This window comes from Etheostoma spectabile, chromosome 14 (assembly GCF_008692095.1).
Source record: "Etheostoma spectabile isolate EspeVRDwgs_2016 chromosome 14, UIUC_Espe_1.0, whole genome shotgun sequence".
Classification (NCBI taxonomy): domain Eukaryota; kingdom Metazoa; phylum Chordata; class Actinopteri; order Perciformes; family Percidae; genus Etheostoma; species Etheostoma spectabile.
The window spans coordinates 658,103-682,411 of NC_045746.1; the positions used below are offsets into that span (position 1 = coordinate 658,103).

The 24,309-nt window shown below is 38.9% G+C and overlaps 4 protein-coding genes across 10 annotated transcripts in view; 2 read left to right on the forward strand and 2 right to left on the reverse strand.

Moving 5' to 3' along the window:
* Window positions 1–3,691, reverse strand: part of LOC116701405 (neurocalcin-delta B) — a 12,341-nt gene extending 8,650 nt beyond the window's left edge. The window contains exon 1 of the mRNA XM_032535096.1: window positions 3,472–3,691. The gene's annotated coding sequence lies outside the window, so the exon portion shown is untranslated. The remainder of the gene's footprint in view (window positions 1–3,471) is intronic.
* A 7,078-nt stretch (window positions 3,692–10,769) lies between these two features.
* On the forward strand, window positions 10,770–15,556 carry zgc:136493 (probable 2-ketogluconate reductase). Of its 4 annotated transcripts, XM_032534998.1 has the most exons (7): window positions 10,770–10,975; window positions 11,364–11,485; window positions 12,946–13,324; window positions 13,619–13,787; window positions 14,039–14,217; window positions 14,332–14,428; window positions 15,083–15,556. In XM_032534998.1, exons 2-7 carry the CDS (start codon window positions 11,369–11,371, stop codon window positions 15,237–15,239), a joined length of 1,098 nt encoding a protein of 365 aa, XP_032390889.1. In that variant the 5' UTR covers window positions 10,770–10,975; window positions 11,364–11,368; the 3' UTR covers window positions 15,240–15,556. The 4 variants fall into 4 exon arrangements, with proteins under 4 accessions (XP_032390889.1, XP_032390892.1, XP_032390891.1 ...); XM_032535001.1 differs by lacking the exon at window positions 11,364–11,485 and having other exon boundaries at window positions 10,802–10,975; XM_032535000.1 differs by lacking the exons at window positions 10,770–10,975; window positions 11,364–11,485 and adding an exon at window positions 12,273–12,360.
* A 1,100-nt stretch (window positions 15,557–16,656) lies between these two features.
* psmg2 (proteasome (prosome, macropain) assembly chaperone 2) lies at window positions 16,657–20,175 on the forward strand. Of its 2 annotated transcripts, none has more exons than XM_032535020.1 (7): window positions 16,657–16,909; window positions 17,537–17,708; window positions 18,218–18,276; window positions 18,524–18,642; window positions 18,735–18,914; window positions 19,495–19,654; window positions 19,822–20,175. In XM_032535020.1, exons 1-6 carry the CDS (start codon window positions 16,853–16,855, stop codon window positions 19,631–19,633), a joined length of 726 nt encoding a protein of 241 aa, XP_032390911.1. In that variant the 5' UTR covers window positions 16,657–16,852; the 3' UTR covers window positions 19,634–19,654; window positions 19,822–20,175. The 2 variants fall into 2 exon arrangements, with proteins under 2 accessions (XP_032390911.1, XP_032390910.1); XM_032535019.1 differs by having other exon boundaries at window positions 19,495–19,615.
* A 942-nt stretch (window positions 20,176–21,117) lies between these two features.
* Window positions 21,118–24,309, reverse strand: part of ptpn2b (protein tyrosine phosphatase non-receptor type 2b) — a 14,240-nt gene continuing 11,048 nt past the window's right edge. The window contains exon 10 of one of the 3 annotated variants that reach the window (XM_032535012.1): window positions 21,118–21,713. In XM_032535012.1, coding sequence (XP_032390903.1) covers window positions 21,692–21,713 — 22 coding nt within the window. In that variant the 3' untranslated portion in view covers window positions 21,118–21,691. Of the gene's footprint in view, window positions 22,026–23,153; window positions 23,452–24,309 lie in introns of those variants that run through there. The other 2 variants (XM_032535011.1, XM_032535010.1) reach the window with 2 other exon arrangements.

The window sequence follows — 24,309 nt, forward strand, 5'->3', positions numbered from 1 at the left end:
CAAAAATATATATGTTATTGTGAAAGTATTTTCAGAAAGTAGGATCAATGCCCTCCCATGCTTAAGTTTTTAAATAAAGATGTCAACTCGTAGGTGGAGGACAAAAACTGACATGGTAGCAAATGTTCTATCACTACTGAGATCCAACAGCAAACACTCAACTCAATACCACGCTTTAAAATGTAATTTACTGCTGCATGTGAGCAACTGAAGACACTTTATGTTGAGCACATCAAAGTCCTGTCAGAGCAATTATCACTCAAACCAACTGAAACTAGCCTTTAGTGGTAAGCACCGAAGGCTTGTACAGTATGTTCTCTCCGTAGAAACTTGCAAATGATTAAAATGAAATAAGGGTTAGCCATTACTCTCACAAACAAGGCACATACGAACCATGAGGCAACAAGCCGGTTGGTTATGTGCCATTTTGGCTCAAATCTTATGAGATCTAAAAAGGATGCCCTGCAGCTCTCCTCAACATCTCAACACACTATACAAATCATTTTCAAAACATATTCTGGTTAGAGCCCACATGACTGATCAGCAGCACATTTTGAAATATCAAACGCTGCTGCAGCACGACATAGCTTTGGGAGCACCAGTGCTCATGTTACAAGTGTCATGACGAGGGCTGTTCAGTGTAGCATGCTTTAGTGGCTTCTTGAATATCTGAATGCAACTCTATCTCCTGTGTTACTTAGTGTAAGGTCAGGGGGGCTGGTCTACTGTTGGTCCGACCTGTACTAGTTGAGAGCGGAAATTATTGTGGATTAATCAAAAGACAAAATAACTATTTTGATAAAATTGCCATACTTTCTCTGCTTTCAGCTTCTCCGATGTGAGAATGTGCTGATTTTCTTTGTCATATGTTACATTTGAATACATCACCAAAGGTTTTGAAAATCAGAAGAAAAAAAAAAATCAGTAGATTGGGTTTTAATGAAAATAACAATTACTTGCAGCCTGCTTGCTCCACATGAATGCAAACATAAGACAGTTTCACATAAAACTGAGGCTGAAAGTCAAATCACTACTAGCCACAACTTCCTCTTACACTTTCTTAATATTTGTGGTAAATCAAAATAAATTCATTACTCCCTCTGTCATTTCAATGGACATCAGTGGAATGTGAATATTGGTAAATGCTCCGACACAGCTGTCTCAGCCGACTCAAATATCATACAATTGACATTTAATTGTTTATTTTGCGGCAGTTTTAGGATGTAAATTATGTGAATCGCAACAGTTTTTTGGCTTGACAAATTATTTAAAAATGTCTTTACTTCTCTAAATTCCATCCATCCTGTCTTTGAGAGACCTTAGGCAGCAACATCATCGTAATGCAGCACACATGAGCTCCCATTTTCAGCCAGAGAGCTTTGTGCGTTTAGGCGTTGCAGAAAACCACAATCATGACAGAGAAGCCATTATGAGCGAGTAAACAAGAACAAGAAAAACAAAAAGTGCAAAAAGGCAGGCAGAGCTGAAATAGACTCGGGATTGGACAAACACACACACTCGCAGCAAATTGTTACTAATTGCACAAGGAGAGTGCTGTTTACTTTGCACTGAATATCTAAATGTTCCTCTCTCTGAAGCAGCATGCTATAAAGACAAAGGCTACAGAGATGGAAATGTCAATCTGTGCAATGACTAAACAATTCCCACCCCTCTCGGCCAGCGATATCTGCTGCCCAGCATGTGTGAAATGTGGCTTTCTATCAAAGAATGATCTGTGTGACAGGCCAAAAATCTATTTCTTTAGCTCAGCATTTGAACCGTGCTCTTCTTCCTTCAGTTTAATCTTCTACTCATCCTTTGCTTTCTCCCAATCCCTCTCCCTGTCCACTTTCTCTAAAAAATTAAAAAGGTCTAATTCAATTCAAAAGAGCACCGGCCGCTGCACAGACGAGCATAACTACAGAGGATTGCAGCCAATGTGGCCAAAACAAACCCACGCAGATGAAAATAGCATCTGTTCAAATTTAGCACATGTCTGAGAGAGTCAGCATCTTGAAATGTTTGGAGGGATGCTTTTGACACCAAGGGGGCTATTATCTCGACTCCACCCTTGTGTCAGCAGCACCTCCGCAGGTCTTTAAATGTTGTTGCTATATTGAGTAGGCTGTCTGAGGTGAGAGGAGGAGCTGGACAGAGAGTTTTGGTTGAAATTCACTAAAATCAAACATTTGGAAGCCACAGAGCTTCACAGACAGAAACTAGAGTCGGTGTCAGTAGTAGTCTTCTGTTTTCTTTGCGTGAGTGAACCTCTTTCCTCTCATTCCCTGCATCTGCATTTCATCCAATTAACTTGAGCTTCTCTTGTCACTGTCTGTAACATTTCGTGTTCTCCTTGTGGGTCCACTCGCGTCTTTTCACATCACCGCCCGCTCTGATCACTTTGTAAACACTTCACAGGAACATGAGGAAATTTAGCCATTACAGGTCCCTGTTTACATCCCACTAGTTAAAAGACATGTTTGAAATGTAAAACTTCTTATTAAATATTGACATTTAACTCATGTTCTGTTGTAGTACAAGACCCCACCTTGGACCTAGGGTCAATTCCAATGGACTTGTTTCGTGATATAGTCTTATATAGGGTTCATTGTAAAGAATAAATAAAAAAATAAATAATTAAAGCTACAAATTCTTACATTTCAGAGGCTGGAAGCTGCAAATGTTTGACATTTTAGCTTGATCAATTACTTTATAGATTATCAAAGTCACTGTCAAATATGTTTCAGCGTTGATCTGATGCCCTGGCTTCTTTGACTGTTACCTTCCTTCAAAGTACTTCTTTCCTAAATGTTACGCCATGTAATGCCCTGAAGCTCTGCAAATGTCAGCTCATTAAAGTGAAACACCTCTCACTGCTACAACACTGTCACTGTACATATAACAAGAGGATCTCTACCAAAAGGCATTCATTTACAGCAAAACAAACGTTTTAAGTAACTTGTCAAGATTAAGCACCACCAGTCCAATAATTCTCTCTCTCTTTTTTTTTTCTTCTTTTTTTTTTAAATCCACTGACTGACTGATGTGTATTGGCTGAAACAAGATACCCTGCCTCACTCTGCTTTGTGTGGCGGAAGGACTCCTTTTTCACTTCACCTCCTCACTCAGTCTACAATTAAATATGGAGAGAGTGTATGAAGACATCAAGCACAACCTTTACCGGTTCTACTGAGGGTTAATTTAGGACAGAAGAGGCAGCCTCATCCGATTAGAAATCTAGATAAAGCTTAATCGTCAGATAGCTCCTTGCAATGACACTGCACTGCAACATTGTGGAGGATAACGTGTAAATACTCCTTCTGTTATGTTATACAGAAGAATAAGAGTGCTGGTTTAGAGTTGCAGCTTCAACCTGTAAACTCATCTCACTGGAGTTGCAAAAAAAAAAGAAGTAACAGGAAGCGGACAAACTACGAGGGAGGGACGGACCCAACATTAGCGGCAACTTACCTCGCTTTTCAGTTGCTGTTGGAGGCCCTGTTAAAAGTTTCTCTAATAGTCCATTACCTCGCGGTAAAAAGTTTCAGACACAAAGGCTGCAACAGGTTGCGGGAGCCACTCAGGAGCTGGAGTTTCCCGGCTGCTCTCAGTCCAAAACCCGACACCAGGCTTGTTCCGCTGCACAGTCTCCGCTCTGACGTCAAGCCTGCTAGTCACGCGGTTGCTGCAGCGGCCAATGGGAAGCCGCGTTGTCCTGGCAACACAGAAGTTTTTTTCTACTTAAATGCATTAATTAAAACATGGTCATGATCATAGATGTAAAACATTTTGTTATTATTTTATTATACATATAGAGTTCTTATTTGAACACAAGTGTGAAAGTTAGGAGTCATGTGTTATTAAAGAGTGACAGTGGATCATGTTGTCTATTTTGTTAAATGCATTTTTAAAGCCAAGTTCTATGTATTTTCATCTTTTATGCCTTCTTGAACATGTAAGATGTCCTTGTGTATTTAGAAAGTTGTCCGTATGTATTTTTATTATTATTATTATTATTATGTTTGCGTGCTTTATATGTGCTAAATATCTAATATGAAAAAAACTGTAGGCTAATACCGAACCATCTTATGGCATTACTTGACATTACTGCGCAAACAATACGTTGTTGCGTTTATATTTCTATTTGTTTCTGTAAATACTGTATACTCTCCTGTATTTATATTAATAGTTTTATTTCTAGTTGTGATTAATGGTATGGGCCTACATCTCCTCATTTATGTTTCCTGTGCTCCGTTTTTTGTTTCAGTCTTTTTTGTACCCTGAGGACCAATTCATTACCTTTTCCTATCTTATCTATTTATTAGAATATATATTAATAATGAAGTTTAATGCAAATGTTATTTAATGCAAATGCATTCTCTAACCATAGTTTTGCATGTATCATGTGTATTTTTTTCCACCTTGCTGTTTTTCCCTAATGAGGAGTATTTGCAACCTCGTGCTTTGCAAGAATTCAAATGATAAAGATAAATAGTTGTAGACTTCATTTTTTCATTTTTACTTTCTTTGCATTCACTGATATTACCTCTAGTTGATATGTTCTGTTGGACGGACAATGATGACAGAGTTTATGGTTTATGTTCCCTTGCAGGCATATTGGGAGCCATGCTTTGCCGGAAATGATTAGTGGAAGTCAAAGCCACCAGGCTTCTTCAGCCCATATTCTTAATGGACTTAAAAAAGAAACTGAGAAACCCTCCTGCTTGTTGAGTCAGCAAACACCTGACCTTTCTAACAGACAGAATGATTTGCTGCATTCAAAAACTAATCATTACAGAGAAGTCATGTCTAAAAACCATCAAGGACAGGTGCATGCAGGCATCATCACAGATTATGTGAGATACAAATGTAATGTTGCACTTCTTTGCAGTTTTGCAATGAACGGTTAACAACGTTGGCTATAAAAGAAATGTATACAGAAGTCATATCACTCAGCAGGGCAGGACCAATGTACCTTGAAATGTTAATGGTAAATGACCTTATATAAACCCTGACATTGCCATACCCAGAGGTTTAGGGAACTGAGATGTATGCATGAATGCATACAACAATGGAGAGACATGCAACATTAAATTCAGGTCAGCATGTCCTGTTGGAAAATATGGAATATTACATGTACACTGTACAATGTGAAAAAAACTCTAATTATAGAATAAATGGTGCATGTGCAAATCCAACCCCAGTTGTGTGCAGGTACAAAAAGCATCTAAGCAAGTTTTTTTTCAGGGGGTCATTTTATGCCTTTTGTATTGACAGCAGAGGGATAAGAAGAAACGGGAGAAGAAATGCAACTTAGGTCCCGGTCATATTCAAACCGTGTATGTTTTGATTAATAGTCAGCAACCCCCAAACATGGACATCTCTAAAAACATGATTGAGAGAAAACTGTCACAATTCAGAGGCAAAATAACCCAGGAACACAACACACGGGGCAAAGCTAGAAGCAAAGAGTCTTTCCTTAACAATGATACAAAAATTCAGGCAGCTAACAATGCAAAGGGGTCAGGCTAAGGCAAAACCCTAAATTTACAAACCGGGTAAAAAAAATGGTTGAACAATATACTATATGCTGGAAAGTTGAGGCATAACGCACAGAGACAATGTGGCAGGGATGAGTGGAAGTGATTGGTAAATGTACTGGGAACAGGTGAGCGGGGAGGATGAGCAGGTGAAGTGAATCTACTGATGGGTGTGGCAGGGTTTGAAATGACAGCAGAGTTACAACACAAAGTAGAAAACAAGCAAACAGGAACAAATGATGAGTGAGCAAACATACATTTCAAACCCTGACAGAAGACAGTAACATCCAGTTTTCAACAACAATGCTGTACAAGGAGAGCCATAAAATCTATGATCATGATCAGTATTACAAAAATCTCGTTTTTGTCTTGTTTTTGTAAAACTAGGGAACTTGCAGATTTCAAACAACAAAGCAAATATACAAGGAAACAAAAGCAAAAACTTATGATGGGTCAATCAATCCCATTTTTAATGACTGAACTTCATGAGTGACTCTGACGCACGTACCAATGCAGTTTCAGGTGAGTAGTTCAGTGCCATGGTAGCATTGTTTCACATTATAATGCTGTAATTCTCATGTCGTTGACTTTAACATTCAACACTGTTACTCACTCTCAACAAAAGTGAGAGCTCATCAGTAAGTTGGACCCTGTGAGAGAGTCCCTGATTACTGTGGAGCTAGCACAGCAACGTCTGACTAATAGGTTTGCATAGCATTGATCTGACTGGAGAGCAATCCCCAACTCTGCACTCATCCATACACACACACACACACGCACACACACATACACACCAGTCTGCCACAGAATGAACGCCAAGAGGCTTTGAACTGGAGATCCACCTTCTAACTCAGCCGGGCCATGGCTTTGCACAGACTCCATTATTATGTAACGGCGGCTATAAGGCGAGGCTAAGTAGCTGTTGCTGGATGAAGAAGTCACTGAGCTGCACAGTAGAGGACCAAACACCTCTTCTCGCTGATCTGTTATCTAACCACACAGAGCAAACCTTGTGTTGCTCTGAACCCGCTGAGGAGCATGGCCGAAGTCTTGAGGTTAGCTAAGCTCTCTGGCAGTCATCCCCTGGCTGAGGACTGTGATCTTATTGAGCAAAGGTCTCTTAAAAGTTACACTTTCAAAAGTTCTCCATAACAAAAGATGAAGACTGCAGCATCGTGACTTTTGCGACTGCTTCTGTTGCAGTTCTCACGTTTCTTACTCAGATTCTGCAAAATTACTGAACATTATGTGCTATTATGTTCTGCAATAAAAGTTTTACATGTATTTAGTGTATACTGAAGGTGCCCCCTGTATCAAAAGACAAAGCATGTGTCACTGGACATCAGAGAGGAGGAGCAGGTGATCTGACAGCAGTTAGAGAACAAGAACGGCTCAACTGAGTCGACCTGTGCGTCATGAATAGCAGACTAATGCTCAAGCTGACTGGATTATACCCAACGGGGGAATTTATTCTCAACCAGGACATGCTAAGAAGACACCAGTGTGAACATTATGTTGCACTCCTGCAAGTCAACAGCACATGCAGGAGGAGGATCCCTCTAAACTTGTCCCGTAACATCCCAGGAGAAACAAAACCCTTTGGGTGAAGCCTGAGTCACAGAAGGCATGCATTTGTACAGATGCAATGTAGGCCTACATCTGTTGAGCCAGACTAGCACAACTGTGGCAAATACACGACAAATACAATATTTGCTTAGCTGATAATATTTGTTTACTATTTTCACACTCTTGTATTGTTACTTTTACTTAAGTAAAGGATCTTGGAGAAGTGCCAACTATTGAATACAGTTAAAACGACAAAATAGAGTGCAGGATTGCAGCAACCAAAGAGGCCCCCACAAAGTAAACAAAATGTAACTTCATTTACATATCCATAATGATAAATGCAAGCACCCCAAACAAGCCACCAAAAAAGAATTCTGGTTTCTGGTTCAATTTAGTGAGACATTTAATTAGCTGATAACCTGCATCATTTCTGACTCTTTCCAGGTCATTTTATTAGTTTATCGCTGAAAGTGACAGTAGAAAAGAGTTATAAATAGATACATGCCTCGTTTCACTGCAATTTATTTCTGCCAGTGAATAAAAGAAAGCAGATATGATATGACATCACAGCACTAACACCATTTATAAATCCTACAAAGTCATGTGCATTGTTTTGGAGTTTTATTTGTATCTGCTCAGAAAAGGCAAAATGAAAAGCAAATACACCTTGACATCAAAGAGTTCCGTGGAGTGGATAAGCTGAGTCAGGATGAGGCTGTACACTCACCACAGTAAGTTGTGCTGTTCCGTGACAGCGATAATGCCACAGGTATCAAGTCCTCTATCTACTGTCAACCAACATCAGACCATGACACGCCACGCAACATCTTCTGTCATACTGAGCCATGAAGTGTTCATTAGGAGGGGTGGTATGCTTTAATAAAATCTGATGCATTGTACTTAAAATAACTAAAACTTGCCCTTTGACCTCCTGATGTGATATGGATCACACTTCCATGTCTGCTTATTTATTCAGAGAAGAGTACGGTCAACAATATCCAAAATGCTATGTCATGAACCAGGGATATAATTGCTGTGTCTAACATGTGAGTCAGCCCTTTGTTAAAAGGCCACCTGCTGTCAAATCGAACCAGAGCTTGTCTGGAGATCTAAACTAGCTTAATGAAAGCCTTAATGACTCCTGGACAGTATAGATAAACAAACAAAGGAAGCAGTCTCAGGTGCATGAAGGAGAGACATAAACAAAGGCACAAGAGAGAATGGGAGGGGATGGTAAAAATCAAAAAAAAAGAAGAAAAAAAAAGAAGATGGAGGCAAGAACAAGAAAGGTGGATTAAAAAATGTGAAGAGTGTAGGTGAAAGTTTGGGGGAATGCCCAGATGACAGAGGGGTGGACAAGTAAGCTAGAAGGAGGAGCTGGGAGTGGTGAAGAGAAGCGACACACACAGGTGTAGAGGAGAAGTTAAAAGAGAGAGGGATGATAATACAGGGAGGAAAAGGGAGGAAAGAGGAGCAGATTCTTTCAGGTGGGGAGATTACTTAACAGTGAAAACATTTAAGCTGCTTGCACACGTGGTCATTACACACACACTCACACACACATAGTAAATCACTGTTAATGTGTTCCAAATGTCACAATGCAGTGTAGATGCATTTACAGAACAACAAATGAAAAGTTAAAATAAGCTATTTTAAATCAAACGGCTAAATGTGTTATAAGGTTATAGTTTCTTCCTTTGCTATATAAAATGATCTTCACTTCTGTGGGACTTATAGGCCTTTTCACAGAAGGCATTTTGACTTGTCAAAGTAGAACAACACAGTTGTAAATAATTAACAATGACTGCATTCCATTTAGTTGCAATGATTTTAGTTAGTTATTAGAAACACCTGGGGCTTTTCTTACTATGACATGTCAAAATGTCTGCTGTGAGAAAGGCCTATTGACACAGTCTGTTTCCCAACATAGAGGATAGAGACTGCCCCAGGATACATTTGATGGATCACAAGATTACATCAGAGATAACAAAGAGCCGTAAAAAGAAGCTGTTGTTGTTTATTTTTTAACTTTGTAACTTCTTGCTATATTCTCTGCAGGCCTGTAAAAACCCTTCTGATGAAACATTACATGAACTCATTCTCATGTCCAGACAAAGGCCACAACCTTCGCATATTTTTTTTTCTTTAATGGCCCATTCAAACACACGTGAAGATGTCACCACAGGTTAAATATTACTGCCACCTAGTGGTTAAATGTTCAATTTGCATTTGCATCATGATGCAGGTTTCAGTGAAAGGGCCTTTCTTAAATTGGTGACACTAATTTAAGTTTTGTAAGTATTGAAATCCTAGTGACCACAAGTTTCATCCAGCAGCAGCCTGCACACCAACCCCATATACTTGATTTTGCCATCTAACTGTTTACTTTAAGTTACAGATAGCTAGTTTCTTCAGCACAAGTACACTACAGGTCAAAAGTTTGGGGTCACTTACAAATTTCCATTCCCCTCCATTATAGACAGAATAGCAGCTGATCTGAGTGGGTGGCAGATCTTTAATGCAATATCTGCATTGACCATTATCCACAACCATTCTTTCAACGTTCCAAAGGCACATTTTGTTTACTAATCTGATGTCATTTAAAAAAAAATAACTAGAAAAACATTTGAGAACCCTTTTGCAATTATGTAAACACATAATGTAATCTGAAAACTGGTGCCCTGGTTAAAAAAAGCAATGCAACTGATCTCAGCTGGTATTCTGTCTATAATGGAGTGCAATGGAAATTTCTAAGTGACCCCAAACTTTTGACCGGTAGTGTATGTCTTTCTTCTGTTGAGTTTTAAAAGAGCTGAATAAATAAATCAGCATCAGAAAGGAGTTAATTGCCACAGTAGTTACCTTATGTGGAATTTGCCTTGGTGATTGATGCATACATACACAAATAAAAACACTATTGAACATTAAGTTGATTCCTTTCTTGTGATTGAGCAAATGTTTGCTGCACTGTGGATTTTTTATTTTATTTTTTTTTACTTTTTTATTTTTGTGACTTTTCAATGACACTATGTGACTTTAGAAGAAAAAAGTCTGAAGGGATCAGAAGTTCAAACAAATTACGAAGGTGCTCTTTGGAAGGAACACAAAGTTCAGAAAGATCTAAGGCACTCTTCTTGCAAAAAGTTTAAAAAGCATTTATTTAGATGGCTATTTCATGGTGAAATTGTTAGTACATTAATAGAACTGGGTACTATCCCCACACGTGGTTGTTTGTTTCGCTTTGGAATTTATCTACGTGAATTTACACACGTTTTACTCATCTGAATGTTATTCTGATTTCTCATACTCACAAAATCATCTTATTGTTATAATTTGCATGTGATTAATAGATGTTCATAATTCATGTTAGTCCACACTTTCATAGTGTACAAATCTGACAAAATCTTATATCTTTTCCACATTGTGTTGATGCTAGAATCCATTCTTTTTGCACATGGTGGTCATACATTTAGTTAGTTAACTGTCAATTTTCATGCATGTAACTGAACCACATTTACTCTTTTTTTATATTCTGCTCTTCCAATTGTTATTTGTTGCTACAGTTGCTGAACTTGCCCATCAATGATCTTATTCTCAAGTTTCAGACCACTGGTTGCTGTGCTCAGTCTTGTGCAATCACCACCCTGAAGCTCTTGCCCGCTTGGCCACTGAGCCAAATGAAGTCTTCTCCTCTGTGCTGCTTTCAGATCAGCTTATCAAGTTTTATCTATTCATCTAAAGCAAATGGGAGGTTGAAAATGATCAAAGACCAGCTAAATGTCTTCTTTCACCCCCTCCGTTTGCACTCCTCATAACTGAGAGTCAGGAAACAGCAAGGTGGAGAAAAACTCCTCGAACTCCAGCTGCAGGTAAGAACTCAGCTAACATTGGATGAAATTCAAATTTGATGCCATTCCACCACTATGTGCATCAAATATTTTTGGATCATTTAATGCATTTTCTTTTTTAACACACACTCAGGTTTTTTTGTTTTTTTAGATGAGCCACAAGTTAATAATTTATTTATAGCAATTTGACCTATGGACTTTTACTGCATGCGGCTTTTACAGTTGTAACGTTTTACTTCCCTCTGTTTTATGTTAAATCTCTTGAGGATTATTTGATTGATTGCCTCTTTAATTTTTCTCATTCTCATTAATCTATATTTACATGTAAGCATTAATGCTGTGCTTATGTTTTTTGTTTTTATTTTTAACATAACTAAACTCTATATTGACAATTTCATGAATTTGCCAGCCCGAATGCTAAGTGTCTGCCGTGTCCGGTGTGCGAGGAAACTGTGGGGTCCAGCACAAACCTCCCAGATCCTAAATGTGACAAACATGCACAGATCCGTACGCCAACTGCTACACAAAAAGGTTTGCAATATACAGTTCACAACTATTTGGGGAGATATGCAGAATACAAACTTTGGTTGGGGCAAGAATATGCATGGTGCAATGCTCTTATATTCATATAATCGTGGTGCAATAAATTAAGTGTTTAACATTACAGAGTTATAGGAGAGGAGGGAGAGATGAAGGAGTGTTTTGTGCAGGTCAGATTTCAGGCTCAATTACGTTCCAGGGGTAATGGTGAGTTAAAATAAAATTACACTAATATTTCATTGAAACACAGACTTGAAGTGCAACTTGAATTAGTTAAGTGTAACCAAATTCAACTTAAAGGGACACTCCACCAATCATGACCCTGCAAGGAGTACTGGGAGCTATCAAAAAGTCTGAAAAATAACATACAAATGTCATAATGATGTCATAGGTGTTATCTCAGATTGGGCTCAAATTTTGACTTCAAATTTAATACAGATGTCTAAGATAAAGTCTGGGTCAAAGTCCACAGCTCTCAACCTTTCCAGTCAGGTGAGAAATTAAACAGGATGGTGTTGCTGAACCTCCTGACCCAGCAGGGGCAACAGTCTCTGTTTATGTGTCTTTCTGCAACGTAGCTGGTGTCACCATTTTACAAAAAGTTTTAATAGGGTACTATGGCCTGGGTTAATCTTTAAACACTATCTTGTTATAATTATTATTATTGTTGTTGTTGTTGTTGTTGTTGTTAGTAGTAGTATTGTTATAATTTCATTGTATTGTAGGACAGTAATGAAAGGAGAAGGATAGGCGCAATGGTAGGTAGTGGTGTTGAAAAGGGCTCTTATTTTGAAATCCTCCACATACCTTTGTAGTTCTTCCTGGTTCAAGAGCAGAGGGAAACTCTAATCAAACTAGGATCACTTGTGAGTACCGTCTGGTCCATTCCCACTTTTTGCGAGTTTTTAAGGTCCTACTGCTTCTCATTAATCGTGACTTTTGAATGTGTCACTGGTTGTCGTTGACAACAGTTCAGAATCCGAATCAGAAAAGGATTTTTTGGCAAGTAAGTAAGACTTACATGAAAATACCTTGGAGCATACATTAACATATTAAACAATAATATGAATAAACCATAAATACAGAAACGATTTACATGCCAAATAGCTGTTTAATATTAACAAAAAAGAGATGTTTATTAATTACTGAGAATGGATTTGACTATAGAGGCAAGGCAACTTTATTTATATAGCACATTTCAGCAAAAAGGCAATTTAAAGTGCTTTAAATAAAAACATCAAACAGCAATTAAAACAATTAAATGCATTCATTAAAGGGAATATAAAATAAAAGGGCTATAATAGAATAGGACAGGTATAAAATACAATAATAAAAGTTAAAAGAAATGAACAAGCCAACATGTTTCTGTAGGTTATGGATGGGCCGGGGTGTTTTCAGACACCATATACTCCACCTCTGTCCCCTCTTTGACTTGTGTTTTATCCCATCAGGTAATGGAAGACAACAAGCCATGGGCTCTGATCTCAGAGGTGGGCGGACAAGGTTACATTGAAGAGGTTACTGACATAATGAAACAACACTTCCAAATCATCTGCCTCAAAGACTTCCTTCAAAACCCTCTGCTGCACGGTCCTAAAATCCAGGCCATGTTTGTGTGGAACGCCCTTCCGGCAACCAAACCTGCGCTGCTCAGTTCACTTCCCTCACTGAAGGTGGTCGCCAACGGAGGAGTGGGCATCGACCACCTGGATGTGTCGTACATCACCAGTCTGGGAGTCAAGGTGACCAACACACCTGGTGTGGTGAGCGATGCCACTGCTGATATTGCAATGGGTCTGCTTCTGGCATCGGCACGCAATATCGTTGAAGGTAAGTCAAGACCAAAATCATACATTTTCTTAAAAGGGCTGTACAATCTGAAGGAAACCATGTATCCTAAGACTCCCGAGGTCAAAGTTTAACTGAATCCTTAAAATTACAAAACTAAGACTTTCAGCTTTTTCCACTAATACGCCTTTGAGAGCAAGTCTAACAAAAACCAAAAAATGATGTGCCCATACATTTTGTTGTTGTTGAAGGCCAAACAAGAGACAATATGTTCCTCAACAGGGCATTGGTAATAAAAAACTACCTTTTTTAAGGGAATGTCCTGATTTTCTGTAGGTCACCAAATAGCTGTTAACCCCAACACCACACATAAACAATGCAAGATGGGAGTTGAAGTCACAGGGTCGACTCTGGGAATTATTGGAATGGGACACATTGGCTCCAAAATTGCTCAAAGAGGAAAAGGATTTGACATGAAGATCCTGTATCACAACAGGAGCAGGAGGTAAAAGTTTTATGAGAAAATAGTTCTTTTGATGTATTTAGAAATTTCACATCAAATACAGGCATGCTTCCTGGAACTATACCTGTTGTACAGCCAAATTTTTTTTGGATGATATAATATGTCAAGATCTAATAATGGACCAAAAAAGCTTTGCCAACGTCTGTACTCACCAGTATCACCAGATTTTATAAAGCAATGAATAAATGAGACAGTGGTAATGGTCAGCTTCATCTTTTCTATGTGCCGTTTAGGAGTGTTGAAGATGAGCAGGCAGTGGGTGCGAGTTACCATGACAACATGGATGACCTGCTGAATGCGTCGGACTTCGTCGTGCTGGCGGTCAACCTGACTCCTGAAACCACAGGCCTGATAAGCCACAGAGAGCTGTCCCTCATGAAACCCACAGCAACACTGGTCAACATCAGCAGAGGTGAGGATAAAATAGTTTCCTAGACTTTACTAATCTTTACTAAACTACTGTGACGTTATTCTGAAACTGAATGTTCTGAATGTTTATTGTATTTTTGGACCCTTCATTCCTCAGGTCTGGTTGTGGACCAGGATGCTTTAGTCAAAGCTCTGCAGTCTGGAACAATTCGTGCGGCGGCATTAGACGTGACTCACCCTGAACCTCTACCAAGGTCTCGCCCACACTATCCAATCACAGTTCATTAAAAGGAGACTGTGTAACCTTTGAAAGAAGAACATTCTTCCTCTTTGAATTATTTTTTGTACCCATGAGCAATAGAACACACTCTTGCTCAGTTCGGTACACTAAGGAGTTTTGCTACTACAGTCTTACTTTAGATCAAAAATGGATGCGAGTTCTTGACATTACTGAGTCAATTCCCAGAAAAAGTTACATAGTCTCGCTTAACTGTACAAATGTTTACCTTCTCACATCAATAGATCACAGATGAACACAGTGTGTAGGCTGCTGGCAAACAAGTTTCATACAGATCAAAGTCAGTTTCATTCATAAATATAAAATAAGACACAATTGTTGTCATTTTGGGGTCAAGAATGTTTCTTTTTATATTTCTACTAAATAATTTCTAACTAAAAATGATTGTGTCAATTGTCTTCAAAGCTGCACTAGGCAGATCAAATATATAAGACGTATTTAGCGTCTTTTAGCTGGTTGTTTTGCTTTTCTGAATGCAACTTCACTCTCATCAGCCATCCAGCTGTAACAAGTAGCTAGTGATAGCGAAAGAAAGCAGAGTTTAACATTTACCAACAGTCAACCAACTCCCTGCTGGTTCCTTACAACTCCTCTTCTTCATGTCGTGCAGGGATCATCCTCTCCTTGGCCTTCCTAATGTGCTGATCACCCCCCACGTTGGCACCAACACGTACACTACAACAAGAAGAATGGTGCAGAGGATGGTAGAAAATGCTGTCGCTGCACTGAAAGGCCAAACTATTCCCAATGAAGTCCAACCAAAATGACTGTACTGATAGTACCTCAACTGTCTGTAGTAAAAAGTGGTTTCCTATTGCAAAATGAAGTACATAGATTAGCTGTTTGGTTGTTCTGTCTAATAATCTGCCACAACTACTTTGATAAACATGATGATTTGTTATATTAAGATTACCAAAATGTATCAATTGGCATGTTAAATATCACTTGTCTGTAAACAACAATACATGTTAGAAATGACATGATTAGATGAGGATTTTAACGTTAAGTGTACTTTAGTGTAGTATAATAACTTAGTTATACTGAAGGACTGTGACAATAAAATACAAAGTCAATGTACATGCTGCACCAACAAACAAAAAAAAGAAAGATAATAGAGCTTCCTAAAATTTTGCAACTTTCACACTTGACCTTCATGACCCCTACCAGATGTAAAATAAAGCACAATATGCTTGCAAATGTTCATATTCTTTTAGATCTTACAAAAGTAGTTAAACTGACAGATATTGGCACACACCAAGTTGTACAGAATGTAGCAGCAAGACTTTTGTCTATGACCAGCAGGAGATCACACATTACTCCGGCTCTTCATTGGCTACCATTAGGTTTTAGAGTGCATTTTAAAATTTGAATCACTACTTATAGGGCCTTGCATGGTCAAGCTCCCGCTTACATCCAGGATCTATTACACGCACACACTATTCTGGTCGCTCTCTGAGCTCTTCAGACCAAGACCTTTTAACTGTCTCCGGAACACGTTTTAAAACCAGAGGAGATGGAGCTTTTTCTGTGGTGGCTCCAAGGCTCTGGAACTCTCTCCTTTTAGCCGTGAGAGCTTTGGATTCTGTGGAAACTTTTAAAAAACACCTCAAGACACATCTTTTTAGACAAGCTTTTAACTACCAATATGGCTTAGTATTTTATGTGTTGCTGTTTTATTTGTTTTCACTGTAAAGCACTTTGTGACCCTTCTTGTCTGTGAAAGGTGCTATATAAATAAAGTTTACTTACTTACTTACACCATGAATAAAATTAATTCAAAATAAACACAAGGTGAAAGGAAGATGATACACCTGACCTTAAGTAATTTGTAAAGGCTAGCTCTGATTGACCCCTAATTTAGTGTAACAAACGTGAAAGAATATAACTATCTTGATGCATTGAAGAAATAAAATACTACAAACACATAGGTACAATAAGCTATATATATATATATATATATATATTCTGAATACAGTACAGTAATGATGTTTAAGGAAGGGAGTTGCCGATCTCTACTGCGCAAGAAATCTTTGTGACGCTGCAGTTTGACCGTTAATATGCCTGATGGTAATACAAACTCATATTTATCCTAAAGGAGATACATAGACCGATAAACACAGATTGTGACATCCGTTACAGACCTTTACTGAGTATATTTTTTCAAAAATTAACCTTCACAGATACATTTTACTCAGGCATTCACAGTAGGCCCTAAGGTCGCCCAATCATCAACAATCGACGCCCGACGCCGAGCCAGAAGGTCCTCACAAGCAGGCATGAAAATAGAAGTGAAAACTTTCTGGAGAATATAGTATAATTCGATTTAAATCTCTTCCTCAGTACCTGTTTGGCTCTGTGTGTCTGGTAGTGAAACGGCACCATGTTTATCTCTTCGCAAAACTCACCGCCCTCCTTCAAAGATTTCACCCTCGTCATGGTGAGTGACACATCTGGAGTTTGTGGTTTCACTTGGACAGAGGCAAACATATAGCTATAGTTGATTTCATGGCTGCCATGTACAATGTGCGTCATTAAAGAGTCCGTGCTAACGCCTTGTAGTTTTATTTCAGACGTAAGGTCTTACCGGACAAATATCCGGCGAAGTTTTGTCAGTGCCAGTTTGCTATACTCACTTTTATTGGATGGGATGGGGCACATTGTGATAATTACATTAAAGAAAGCGGAAACCCCCCCACCCGATTATTATAAAATACAGATTCTTCAAAATATGGTACAGTTTTTGTTATTTAATGGGATCAGAGTCAAGTCCAAGTCATGTCAGTTTTATTTACATTTATAGCCCTGAATCAATGGTTAGCAAGCTAAAAGTACCAATACCACACTGTTGGAATACTCCTGCATAGTAAAAGTTAAAGTACGAGCTTTGAGACACTTGTGACTGTTATACTGTCAAATGTTATATCATTAGATTATTATTACTCATGCATTTACAATTATATTATCACCATTTACCTTTTTATACAGGGCTGCAATTCGTTACTAAACCATGAAATGTAGCACGAAAAAGAATGAAAACAATTGATACTTTTATTCTCCCCACCAGCCAGCAGTGGCTGTTGGTAATGTGGGCCAGCTGGCTGTGGACCTCATTGTGTCCACTCTCAACATGAGCAGAGTTGGCTACATACACACAGACTGTCTCATTCCCATGACCGGAAACAACCCTTACGCCACCTGCAAAGAAGATGCTGGGGAGCTGCACACCCCTGCAGAAGGTACCATCTACGTAAATGTGCAAATTTCATCTGTGAAGTATGTTCTCTATTAAACCAGCACTGAGGGCCTGTTTGAGGTACTTTATTATTCATTCAATTCTGCAAATATTACTAATACTAACTTTAATTGGTCTGTTAAAGTATAGTTTGCTAATCTGCATGTGTAGCCAAAAACACTAATCTGTACTGAAAGTTATTAGTGTTAAATGTGTTGTACTGTTTGACAAACAGGCCATGCCTCCTGTCATTGTCTTCTGGTCCACTTGTCTTATTGTGTTACTCTACATTCTCCCAAAGTCATTGGTTGTCAGAGACTAAAATGAAGACTGGAATGGTGCTTCTTTACCGAGTAGACCAAAACAGGGTCTCGGTGGGTGTCGGCACACTGTGAATAAATTGAGAGATAAAGTGTCAGGAGTGTAATTTGTCACTGCTGTGAACTTAAAAGAAACCCGATACATTCAAAAAACTAACCCACAATTAATCTGTTAACCTTTTCCCATCAACAGTTTACACAGCAGCGGAACTGAAGATGGCAGTTCTTCAAATCAGGGCGCCAATTATTCAGGTAAATCCACAGTCTGTTGCACATCGGCTTGAGGTTATTCTTCATCTTTAATGACCTAAGTGAGTGTTTTTTTTGGTTTGAGGCCTACGTTTTCAATTGTATAATCTAGTTTTTTTTAAGCTGAGATATGTTTTAAGAGAGCATGAACTACATATTTATGTAGGTATGATGATGATGTAGTTTGTGTTTCCATGGACTTAGAATGGAGTTAGTGTATTTGTGGCTCTAACCTTTGTTTTAATTGCAGACAAAATCCAAAAAGTTCCGTCAGTTGCTTGTGTCTTGGATCAAAGCCAGCGGGTTCTCCAGGACTGTAGTTCTGTCCAGCAGCCACGCCTACCAGAGGGACGACCAACAGCTGCAAGGGTACTTTCAACCACGGACTTCACATCATTGCTGCATTTCTTTGCCTTAGCTGTTTACAATGATCTCTGCTAACATATGTGTGTCCATGTTAGCACTCCTTTGAGGTACCTGGTCACTCCGTCCCTGCTGAAGGTGAGTGCGGATGCTTTGAAGGAGCTTGGCTGGAAGGAGATGGAGCGAGTGTCGGCCTTCCCAGGATTGACAGACGCCAACACAGAGCCACGCCTCTACATCCCCGGAGGAGGCATAACCAAAGGACTTTACACAGACAGGTACCAGGAGAGCTGCATCTGCCTGTTTCCTGATTTGAGGGCTGTTACTTCATACAGACCTCAAATCATGATTTATCTGAAAGAACACAAAGATACATTTTAGATGGATTATTTGTGTGCCTTTTTATTAATTTTTAAAGTTAAAATCGAGGCGAATTTTAGAGGTTCTCAGAAGTTTATGAGTCAGGAGTCATGGTTCTGTATAATTAACCAAATACAGCAACAAACTGAATATTGAGCCGGTTATGTTGCATCCTGATATAATTTACTCATTAAATGCAGTCATAATTGTTCACCAGCTGTGTGTGTGTGTGTGTAGCAAGCAGCATGTGAAGTGTTGCCATGTGACAACTGTTGACCATGTCTACATTCTTTCTCATATTAACAAGATGCTCAGTCATAATTATGAAAAAGTTGCCCTTCTGTACAATTCTAACATACTGCTACTGGATAATGTCAAAACACACTTTCTCTATTACAATATTTTATTTAAATTCATTATGCTGAAGCCACCCTGTAATAGGTTTCGATCAGGGGTGTTGCATTGTGTTTGACCATGTGTGCTGGATGTTGTGTTCAGCTGTGCAGAGGATCTCCCTCTGGCTGTGCTGCTGCTCTTCTGTTCAGAGGGCGACAACATCCCAGACGCCTTCACGCTTGTCAACCACCTCAACAACTGGCTTCATCTGCTGGAAAATCCTGTAAGTGTACAAACTTGAGCAGACAGCCGTAAATACACAGTTAGGTTACAGAGCTTGTTATACTTTTCAGTACATTAACAAAAAAACTTTCAGAGACTTTAAACTCATTTAAGAAAAGTATTCAGTCGAAGAACTCACTATATACTATAATGTGTGATTTACGACTATTACTTTCTAATTATGGTTTTGCCTGATTCACGTTTCAGAGCCAAACGCCCAACAAATGGAAGATCCCAACTTCCTGGAGTCTTCTTTTTGGCAGCGGTATCCCTCCAGCGCTGTTCTGATACACACACATTTAGTTTTTGCTATTTCAGCTCATAATTAACTTCTGGGAACTGCAGCAAAGTCTTATATATGTATTATATTGAGTTTATTTGGTCTGGATCTAAAGCTTAGTTTTAGTCCCACTCCTTTATTTTGATAATAATCTTTAAATGTACAAACATTACGTCATGTACAAGAATTGACCCAAACGTGCACATCTAGAATAATATTTCCTTGTATTGCAGCATTTAAATGTTTGTTGTTTTTTTTCCAATAAAGCATTGCGATGAGAATCCAGTGTGAATTTATCTAATGATTAAGACTTTGATTATGTTACTCATACCGGACACTGCCCCTGCCCGCCTAACAGAAAGTAGTTGGCCAGGTGCCATTCTGTATTCCTGGCAGTCCCGCCTCTCCTGTAATTTGATTCCTTTCTACAAACATGTTACAATAACTTCAGAGTGGTAACAAGGCAGCACTCTGATTAATATTTTGTTCTGTTCTGCCAAGTTTGTGGTTGGTCTGCATCATTATTTTGGGTGGTTTCTGTGCAGCACTGCTTGTGGGAAAGGAATTTTCTGCAATTTTAAGTGGAACTCATAAAATAAAGGTTTGGCTCTGAAAGAAACTGCTTTAAAATATTACAAATATTTGCTTAGAAACAAACAGGTAATTTTTGAGGTATTTTTAGAGGAATAGTTTGACATTTAGTGAAATACACTTCTCTATTCTGGCAGAGAGGTAAGTTATAGTAAATGACAAGTTAATTCCACTTTAATTATGAGATACCTTGGCCAAAAAAAATTCATAAATCAAAACAATTTGTTAATTTACTTAATTTAACCTTGCTTTTCTGTTCTACAATAATAAATATTCATGGACCTCAGTGTTAATGTTTGCATTGCTAGACTAGGCACCCGGTTAACATGAAGACTGGAAACGGCCAAACATAGAAATTAAATGGATCCATTGTTTTTCAATGGGGCCAAACAAGTTGCTGTTTTTTTTAATGGTTGTTTCTTAGCTCTAAGCAGTTGCCAGGAAACCAGTGGAAGTAACTGCTCTTACCCAAGAAAAAGTCCATCACGTAACCGTATATTTAACAGACTTATTATCAATCTTCTCACCCACGTTTCTCAAAACTATTGCTTAAAGTTACATCTTTGTATATAAAAGTGCAAGGTGATGCTTCCGACAAATCAACAATCATTTGTGGACTGACAGGTTGTTACGTAAACTAGATAATACCAGTTTTATTTGTAGATTACAATCTAGGAGAAAGAGAAACTTAAGACATTTTCATTTCAAAAGGAGAACAAGTCATCAAATTATGTTTCTACTGTATTCAAATCTGTAACATTGTCGTTTATCTTTTTTTCTTTTTTTACAAGCAAAAATATGTCTTTACACACATCTTTTTAAAAAGAACACTATGTACATCATGGATACATTACATGCCACTGAAATTCTCATGTGGGGGAGGCAGTGCTTTTCATTTAACTGACCCCCATTACTGTGAAAAACTTCAAGTAATCTCTTATAAAAAATAGAACATTTATTTTTGCCTCTGAAAAAAGGTTTTCTAAAAATACACATATGAACAGCATTACAATTTGGCAATGCATAGCCCCTAGTATCAGTCTTCATTTCATAAATGCAAAAGAGCATAATATAATGACAAAGCTGCAAATAATAATATTAAAGCAACAAAAAAAGAATTCTGACTCCAGAAGCAGCGCAGGCTGTGGTTGAGGTGTGACCAGGGGAGAAAGCGCTGGTGTGTTCGGCTTTTCTAATGTGCGGTCTTCAAAGAATGTCGAAGTGTCTGCTGTAAACGGTTTAGAGAGCTTTAGGTGACATGGAAAAGCTGTGAGGTGGAGGAGGAGTGACATGCTGCTAATGGAGGAAGAAGAGGGAGATGTGCGGTGGCCGAGTAATGTTTCAGGGCAAGGACAACAGAAAGCGACAGACAGGAGAGCTGGCTGTTGGAGGTGGAGGTGAGGAAGAGTGGTCTGGAGTCAAGGAAGAAGGACACCGAGGTTGGGAAAAATCTTGAGGTCCCTGCCGATGTTGGCTTTTCTGCCAGAGCTGTAGTTGCATGGCTGCAGGTCAAGGTGGTTAGCAGTCGCTGGTTTTTGCCCTGTTAAAAGACACAAAGTATTTAAAGAGGTTGAATTCAAAACACTATTTTCTACTAGTGCTGAGTGTCAGTGAAGCTCACATTTCATTAATAAAGATATTGTCTTCAGCTTGACTAAAGCTTGAACTAAACCGCAGAAATCTAAAGGGTTGCTCAGCGGTTAGCAGGCGCTGTGGCACGATACAATATCTTGGATCACTTTGATCATACCAACATTAGACTGAGTGAAAATACAGTGAAAGCAGCATCATGTAAGCAACATGTCGCACTGTAATCAGATGTTCTTAGCTGTAACATTTTGAAGAAAATGTCCATTTAGTAATTGCAGAGCATTAGAACGTGATTAGATGTTATTATCTGTGAGCTAAACTGAGACTCATCCCCGTATGACGTAAATGGGTTTTGAAGATAAGAGTAGATCTGAAACAATTAGTCAATTAATCGATTAGTTGATGAACAGAACAACTTTAATCAATTAGGTCCATTATCAAGCAAAAATTACAAATATTCTCCAGTTCATTTTGTTAGTCTTTTTTTTTTTAAATATTGTTGTTGAATATATTTGGGTTGGGGGTTGATGTTGGTTGGACAAGAAATACTTTTAAAGAAGTAACCTTGGGCTCTCTGAACTGAGATGAGAGGCAGAAATATTACATTTAACGTGTAAAAAGAACCCAATTGTTACAGGATGAATATCAACAGAGGTGAAACTATTTAGCTTGATAACAAAACAGCAGCACCTTTATCTGCAAAGCAGCGTCTTAGTGAGGGGAAACTTTTAGTGGTTGTTTATTATAATCGTGTTTTACACAAATGTGCTCAATAAGCTTTGACAAGAACAGACCGACAGAAAGAAAAAAAGCCACCAAATTTGAATCTATGATGCACAGCATAAATTAGCACCTTGCATTATTCCAACTCAACCTGACATTGTAGACCACAAATGTACATGCCCCCCACCACACACACACACACACACACACACACACACACACACACACACACACACACACACACACACACACACACACACACACACACACACACACACACACACACACACACACACACACACACACACACACACACACACACACACACACACACACACACACACACACACACACACACACACACACACACACACACACACACCATGCTCGAGTGCAGCCAAAATGAACACAACTCCAAACCACAGGAGCCAAGCAAATAATGAAACCAAGAGCAAAACCTCAACAGAAAACAAAAACACAGCAGACACCAAGTGCACACACACCTCCATGTACTCTTTTTAAAAGCTGTGGGTAAACCTCGTCCTCTAAATGTGCTCTTCGTGGTTGTTGTTGCTGTCTCAGAGGGGGGTAAATATACACTGCCCCCCACTGGACAGGCCAGCTCTTGTCATGTGCAGCAAATGCAGCCCAAACTGTCCGAGAAGAACCACAACAGCAGAGTAAGATCTCATCAGAAATGGTGCAGTTTGGGCCGAGTTACTGGAACAACACTGACATGTCACACAACAAAGGAAGACTTCTGAGAAATGACTTAGTGAGCCAGTTTTGGAGGTGCACAGTCATCAGAAATGGGTGCTTCATCAGGACTAACCGTCACGCCTTTGTGAGAACATGAAGTAGATGTCAGTTAGCTACACTGGTGACTTCACACGTAATGACTTAGGATGTTGAAAGAGAGAAAGAGGGAAAAATGAAATTTAGAAAGGCTCAGCTTTGTGTGAAGTCTAGTTCAGCTGTTAGGAGGTTTAGTCATGTACTGGGAAATCCTGGCTGGATGTCCTCTGTTAGGATAAAAGAAATTTAGCTGAAAATGGCTATCCTCCTATCTTGTCTTCTTTGGCATCTCTTTTACATACAGTTATAGAGTAAAAATGCTGCCTTACTTAGGTCCCATGGCATGAAAATTTCACTTTGAGGTTTTTTAACATTAAAGGACAATTCCGGTCGATTTCATCACATTGCTCTGTTGTTTGGAAATTTGGAGTGCTGTCAGTAGCAAGAAAAAATGAAAACAATCGTTGCTGTCTACACCATGTTATCCTCCTGCTAGAGTTAGCACCCAACAGGCTTAAAACAGGGCAAGTTTAAAACTTGTTTTGAGCCTCTAAACACGTTCAAAATGTCATTAGAAGTGCCTACCCATGTGCAGTGATTCCTTCCGAGGGAACAAAGTAAATCTGACTGCAGTACATGTGACAGAAAGGCTTAAAAGTTGTGTTAATTCATACTTCTGTTTATTTCCTGTTTTCCGGTGAAGTCCACACTAGTTG